The 7,248-nt window shown below is 41.0% G+C and overlaps 1 protein-coding gene across 1 annotated transcript in view; it reads left to right on the top strand.

Annotated features, from left to right (window-relative positions):
- LOC109481647 (sorting and assembly machinery component 50 homolog B-like) overlaps positions 1–7,248 on the top strand; it is a 14,442-nt gene that overhangs the window by 823 nt on the left and 6,371 nt on the right. The window contains exons 2-6 of the mRNA XM_019784225.1: positions 286–357; positions 895–996; positions 1,435–1,522; positions 2,350–2,456; positions 2,879–3,012. Coding sequence (XP_019639784.1) covers positions 286–357; positions 895–996; positions 1,435–1,522; positions 2,350–2,456; positions 2,879–3,012 — 503 coding nt within the window. The remainder of the gene's footprint in view (positions 1–285; positions 358–894; positions 997–1,434; positions 1,523–2,349; positions 2,457–2,878; positions 3,013–7,248) is intronic.

Below are 7,248 nucleotides of genomic sequence, written 5' to 3'. Positions count from 1 at the left end.
GGACCATCCTGTCAATAACAAATAGTTTTTACTATTGACAGGACCATCCTGTCAATAGTGCAAATTTTCCCACTACTGACAGGAACAATAGCCTCAGGCTACTTCAGGACAGGACCAAATTTATAAGATCTCAGGAAGCATCACAAGCGAACAAGAGATGATACAGTATAAAGTTGGGTACCAGGCTAAGGTGCAGGTATTAGACTCATTATATCATGGCCATTAAGGGCCTTTCTGTCAAAGTGACAATGTTTAATGATGATGATGCTGTTTCCATGACAACAGGCTCCGGAGGCTGGAGGAGTAGCAGAGATGGAGGAACACGAGAGACATGAGATTGTTCTGGACAGCAAACCGGTCAGTACTTATTTCATTAGCCTGTGGCTATTGACAGGACGGTCCTGTCAATAACAGAAAGTATTGCACTGCTGACAGGGCTGTCCTGTCAATAGCCACAGGCATCACTCAGTTCTGGAGAGCAAAGTCGTGAGTTATTTGGTTAACCAACCAATTACCTCACTATAGCTTGTATATTTAGCCAAGCGCACTTAGTCAATGATTTAGTCAGGCTATATTCAAAGACAATTCAAACTCTACTACTGGATAAATAACGGAGATAACTTCCAGATGTTTTGAGTGACATTCACCAATCACCACTCTTCTTCAGTGTCACTAGATGAACTGTTCATTTAGTGATGCTGAAGAAGAATGGTGAAGAGCTTGAATTGTACTTTGAGTTTGAAAATACAGTTTTACCTGGATGTCTAACCTTCATCAATGTAGTCAGCCTATAGTTCATTAACAGCCATTTTCGACTATGAAGCAGTACCAAGTTCAACTGAAAGGACTCCTGTATGTCTGATGGTAAAACCTGCACCCTGCCCCCCCCCCCAGGTGAAAGTGGAGCGTGTCCACGTGGACGGACTGGGTCGTACCAAAGACAACATCATCGTGAGGGAGGTGAAGGATGTGCTCAACTCCACCAGCTTTGAGGACGTGAGAAAACCTTGCTTCATACAGATACATTTAACCAGTCACGAATATGCAAATGATATGCAAATTTTGGTTCATGATTAGGTTGATGACAATGTCAGGAAAGATGACGATGATGATGATGAAGAATAAACTGATGATAAAGATGTTTAGAGTTAAAACTTTTGGTCCAACACAAAAAGTTCTCTCACCTAGAGCTTTCGACCAGTCACTCTGGTCTTCCTCAGTAGACTGACCCAGTGAAGCTTGTCACGTGGCTTCTTTGAAGTGTGAGGTCAACACTGGGTCAAAGGTATCTGGTAGACGATGATAAAGATGTTGAGGATTATAATAACGATACTGATGATGATGGTACCAATGCTGCTGCTGATGAAATGATGATATAGATGATGCTCCCTCCCCATCATCTTTACCTCCTCCTCCTGCTCTTCCTGTCCTCAGGTGATCCGGAGGTCCCACTACGCCAAGACGAGGCTGGAGCGGCTCGGCATCTTTAAGAACGTCGGCATCTTCATCGACACATCGAAAGGTAAGGAAGACTCTCACCTGCTGCAGGTGTTGGGGCACACCTGTCTCAGCTACACCAGGTGTCACCTGCACACCTGTCTCAGCTGCTGTCTCAACTGTCCCAGGTACCTCCAAATTTTAATGTCAATTGTACATCTTGATCGTCAAGACTTGTGCAGGCCTTCTGGCTTCCCCCGCCTCCTTGTGGAATCCTAGCACCTCTTTCAAATGTTTTCGTGAGACTAGGTCACTCTGTGATCAAGATGCACAGTCGACATCAAAAATTTGAAGGTACGTGTTTCTACCTTTCAATAAGAGTCACGTTCTAGGGCAGACACCACATTTGCGTTGCGCAGTAGAGGCGTCAAAATGGGAACACGATTGTAGTGCCTAGTTAATACCTTTGAAAACCTTTTTTTCTCTTGAAATTTTTGGTCCATTTTGGAGATTTATGGGCTGGAAGGCACAGGTAGGGTCTAAACTGTCCTACATTGGTCAAGTTTTGTTTATTTCACCAGTTTAGTGGGCGTAGTGAGAGATGTGAGTGGTTAGGTCTTGTCTGGCCAGGCGGATGGATACCATGGAAAATGTAGGTCAAAGTTGAGGTTTTTTTACTATCATCAGCTGTGGCGGGAATTTGAGATGGTCAACCCCCTGTTTCCTTTCTATTTTTGGGAATCAGACCCTTGTTGCTACCTGGTGCAGAAAAATGTTTGAGATTTGAGTATGGGCAAGTACTTTCATGAGGTGTTAAAATTTAAGTACTGTCTGCCCTAGAATTCTACTAACTGCCAATAGGAGAGGCAGGGGTTACAAAGACTGTAATCTGACATGCGTTCTCTGCCCCAGGTCCGGAGGCTGACCCCAATGGCCTGGAGGTCACCTTCGAGGTCAAGGAGCTGCGACCTTTGACCGGCACAGCCAACACCATGGTCGGGAACAACGAGGGGTCGATGGTGGGTAAACTTTCATTATAAACGTAAGCAAACATCAACTATAGATAATCAACATTTGCAAAGCAAATGCATTATGTTTACCTTTGCATATGGTCTGCTCTGTTAATTCTTACTCCAACACATTCATATACATATATATTTTATATAATGGTGACAGGAGTCCAAATCCCTCCTGCTATAGAATTGCAACATTACGTAAACCAACATCAACAAATCAGGACATTGGCCTGGTCAGTGTCTGGAATGGAAGAAGAAGAAGAGGAAACATAGCAAAAACAATCTGTTCTGCCTAAACATAACAAGGGACTCATAAACTTCAATCTTAAACATAAACATAAACACAACAACAAAGGATTGACAGTGGCACACTCATAAATTTTCATCAGTACAGGTGTAACCATGTTGTTTTCTCGTTCTTTCAGGTGTTTGGAGTTCGGATGCCGAACATATTTGGGCGAGGAGAGAAGGTCGTGTCGGAGTACTCCTACAGCAACAAGCAGAGGTCGTCGTTTGCTGTGACCTTCATGAAGCCGCTTCACGGCAACCCCGACTACAGGTAAATTGTGTCCCTTCTCCTGATTGGCTCTTGCTTGTTTCCCTTCTCCTGATTGGCTAGCCACTTGTTTTCCTTCTCCTGATTGGCTGGCCACTTGTTTTCTTTCTCCTGATTGGCTGGCTGCTTGTTTCCCTTCTCCTGATTGGCTGTTGCTTGTTTCTCTTCTTCTGATTGGCTGGTCTCTAGTTTCCCTCCTCCTGATTGGCTGGTCTTTTTTCCCTCCTCCTGATTGACCCAATCAATTCCCTGGTAACTTTTAATTTAAATGTTTCTATTGTTCTAAATGCAGGGCTTGAAATTCATTTTTTGGAACCTAAAATATTGGGTGCGCAAAAAGTTTTTTTTGGGTGCACCATATAAGATAAAAAGTAGAATGTTAGCAAAAACGAATTATGTTTCATTTCTAAAGAAAAATACTACTGCAATGGTTTTTATTTTAGTATTCTTCTGACACTTAGAATTTAAGAATATGCTTTATAGTTATACTACTATACATGCATCTTTACATACATAATCCTATAAAGATATTTGGGTGCACCCACAGAAAAAAATTTGGGTGCACAGCTCCAAATTTCGAGTATTTCGATCCCTGAAATGGACATATGTTTTACTAGTATTGTTAGAGAAAAACTTTGTTCTTTACTACTGAAGTAATCTATTATCAGCTGCACTGTGCATGCCATGCCTTCCTATCTCTGGCTATTTGTGCATGATGATTGATCTCCAAGCCCCCCAACCCCATTTCTGACGTGCATGATGACTGCCTGTGTTCTCACCTGTGTTTTCTCCTCCTCTGCTCACCTGTGATGCTGCATGCAGCACACCTGGGGGCAGGTAGGTACTACAGGTGTCTCACACTTCTTAAGACTTTTCCAAGGACTTCTATAAAGTCTTCTTCACACCTTAAACCCTCAAGCAGCTAAGTTTTGCACAACCATTTTTTGTATTTCTAAATTCAACATTAGCTCTATAGTCTATTGTCTGCCAAAGGTATTTTCCCTCTTTTTCTTCCTGTTTTTTTTTACCTCCTCTTCCTCCCTAGGAGTAGTATACATGTACTAGTATTACCTTTATCGGTCAAAACAAGAAGGTAAAAGACTTTGAGCTATTAAAACTTCCTTGGTGATTAAAGTTTATTTGTTGGCAAAATTAGGGTGGGATTTGGAGGCTTCTTTAAAAAGTTCCCTTCTTTTTGTAATTGTCGCAGGGACAGTTTGAATTAAAAGTAAATTTTGTCTCCCACCATATTATAATAATTGTTTTATTGCAAATTCATGCCTGAGGGCTAATTGCAGGAACAGAAGAAACATTTGGTATAAAAACAGACAATTAGTACACATATAACAACTGATAATTCCTAAGAAAGTATTGGTAAAAAACCACTGGGTTTGACTATTTTTTTTTAAGACAGAGAAAGACAAAGGATCCTAATTTTTCTGTAATTTGTCGGTTTTCGGATGTTAAGAGAAGATAGTAGTTTTCTTTTCATTTGTATACTGTAGTATGTGTTAAAGTTGGGGTAGAATTTGGAGGCTACGTCAAAGAGTTCATTTTGTTCATTATCATTATAATCCACAGCAGGAAACAAACAGCAGAGGACTGAAATCTGATGAATATTTCAGCGATATGATCCCTTTTAGGAGTTAATTTGTCCCTAATTAGATGAAGTGAGCCGGGCTGATGGCTGATGATGATTGATGGGTGTCAATCAACCTGCCACCATCATCTGGGATGTACCATGGGCCCGGAGGGGGGTGTTTTGTGGTCGGCCACACAACTGTGTTGTATTTGTATCTGTATAGCCAGTTTAACACAGCCCTTCAGCATAACACACCAGCGTCACAGGCACATGGCGCAGCGGCAGCTGGCTACATTACACCGAATGACTTGTTACACCTAACCCTTGAACGTCTAACTCTAGACAGTGTTTGAACCTATTTAATGATAGTGAAAGAAACCAAACATTTTCGTCTCACCCTGGCCTCTTCCCTAATGACCTCAATGAAAAGCAGCCTACAGGCAGTTTGGAGTATTTCATAGCTAAATGAAGGCCCAAACAAGCAACACAACATGAGGAAGGCAAAAGTTTTCTGTTTAAATTTCCTTGTAGGTACAAAAAACAACTTTCCCACCATATTCATAAGTTAGAAATACCAGTATTTTGTTTTCCATTTTACTATCATTGAGTTTTTTCATGAATCTGATTAAATTTGGAAATGGGCCTTGTGCAAAGAAAGCTTCCTTTTTTCCCTCCTGCCACCAGACTACTATTTACTATGTTGAGAGAAAAAAGCCGGATTGAAAAAGTACAAGATGACAAATGTACCAAGTCTTCCAGTTGGTTATACGTTAAAACAAGGAAGTTATGTGTCCCTGGTTGAAGCCTGCCTGACTGTATTTCTGCCAGCCCAGATTTTACCCTAATCCTAGACCAAAAAAAGACAAAATGTGCCAAATCTTCCAGTTTGTTATACGGTCAAGCATTATACGTTCATGATTGTCCTTGGTTGCAGCCAGCTTAAGTGACATTGTATTTCTGCGCCACCCCAGATTTTCCCCTAATCTGGCAGCTAATTAAGCCAGCCTGATTAATGACCGTCAGGGATCTCCCCACTTCAGATGGTTCATGTACATGTATTTACTACATTTACTATCAGTATCATTTAGTCTTGCAAGAACAAGAGACATTTTTTCATCAATCTCAGTTGAAAATGGTCCTTCTCCTAGTCAAGATTTCTTTTTTCCCCTCCTGGCCACCAGACTACTATTTACTATGTTGAGAGAAAAAGCCGGATTGAAAAAGTACAAGAAAGACAAAGTATACCAAATCTTCCAGTTATCTTGAAACTTATCTGTGTTGGTAAAAGTCATTATGAGCAAGATTGAACTTTGAACACAAAGAAATTGGACCCAAATTTTTGACTGTACAACTCCAGTCTTTGCCAAGGATTGAGCAACTTTTTTGAAATCTTGCTCAAAAATCTTCCAGTTATTTATACGTTCAACCAAGGACGTTATATACTAGTATCCTTGGTTGAAGCCTGCCTGACTGTATTTCTGCCACTCCAGATTTTACCCTAATCCTAGACCAAAAAAAGACAAAATGTGCCAAATCTTCCAGTTTGTTATACGGTCAAGCATTCATGATTGTCCTTGGTTGCAGCCAGCTTAAGTGACATTGTATATCTGCGCCACCCCAGATTTTCCCCTAATCTGGCAGCTAATTACGCCAGCCTGATTAATGACCGTCAGGGATCCCCCCACTTCAGACGGGTCTGTGATGGACAATCCTGCAGGCTGAATAATTTATTAACGACCTCGACCAATCAGGAGGCCCGTCCCATCGCCATGACGATGTGCAGATGTCCCCGATAGTCGTGTGATTTGATTTGTGGTCCAAATTGGAGGAGAAGTCGGCAGGAAGGAGAGGGTCAGGAGGGACTGAGAATGTGGGACATGCCTTTTTGTATTACTAATGCACTACAGAATTGTTTTAACTGTGTGAATTTGAATTGAAAAATTTATACAAAACTGAGGAATAAAAAAAACTGAACTGTTTCAACTGCAAATTTGAACTGAACTAGAAAGGCCAATATTTGCTTTGGAGCAAATACAGCGATGGGTTCACCACATTTTACGACATGGCAGGGAAAGAATGAGAAACACAAGGGAAAACAATGATTTACATTGATATAACTATAATATGAAGTAAAATACAACTAAAACAACAGTTGGGTAGCTATTCCCTACTTTATTGGTTAGGATTTTTAATTGCATAATGCAAACTGTTGATTTTCAAAATAAAAAAAAACGTAGCATGCCCCGCATTCCAATGCTGGAGCAGGAAAGCTTGAAATACCTACCAAAACACTTGAATACAGACATTCTGTCAGTATGGAAATGCTCTGTGCAGGTGTTAATCAAGTTTAAATCCCAACAGCCAATCAGCAAGAAATGCTCTGTGCAGGTGGAAATGCTCTGTGCAGGTGTTAATCAAGTTAAATCCCAACAGCCAATCAGCAAGAAGTATAGAGGAAAGCTGCATGCCTATTGGTTGATGCCCTGCATTCCATTGTGATGACTCATGCCCAAACGTGGTAAACAAGGCACACTAACACAGTAATACATTTGCTATAACACAGCCAAAAAACTCAAATAAAACCATTCTAAAAGCCTGTATCACAATAATTTAAAAAACGCCTAGGGGTATTTGCCCACTGTACCTCCATACCAAAT

This window comes from Branchiostoma belcheri, unplaced genomic scaffold, assembly GCF_001625305.1.
Source record: "Branchiostoma belcheri isolate BF01 breed outbred unplaced genomic scaffold, Haploidv18h27 scaffold57, whole genome shotgun sequence".
Classification (NCBI taxonomy): domain Eukaryota; kingdom Metazoa; phylum Chordata; class Leptocardii; order Amphioxiformes; family Branchiostomatidae; genus Branchiostoma; species Branchiostoma belcheri.
This window is presented reverse-complemented; position numbering and strand designations above follow the sequence as displayed.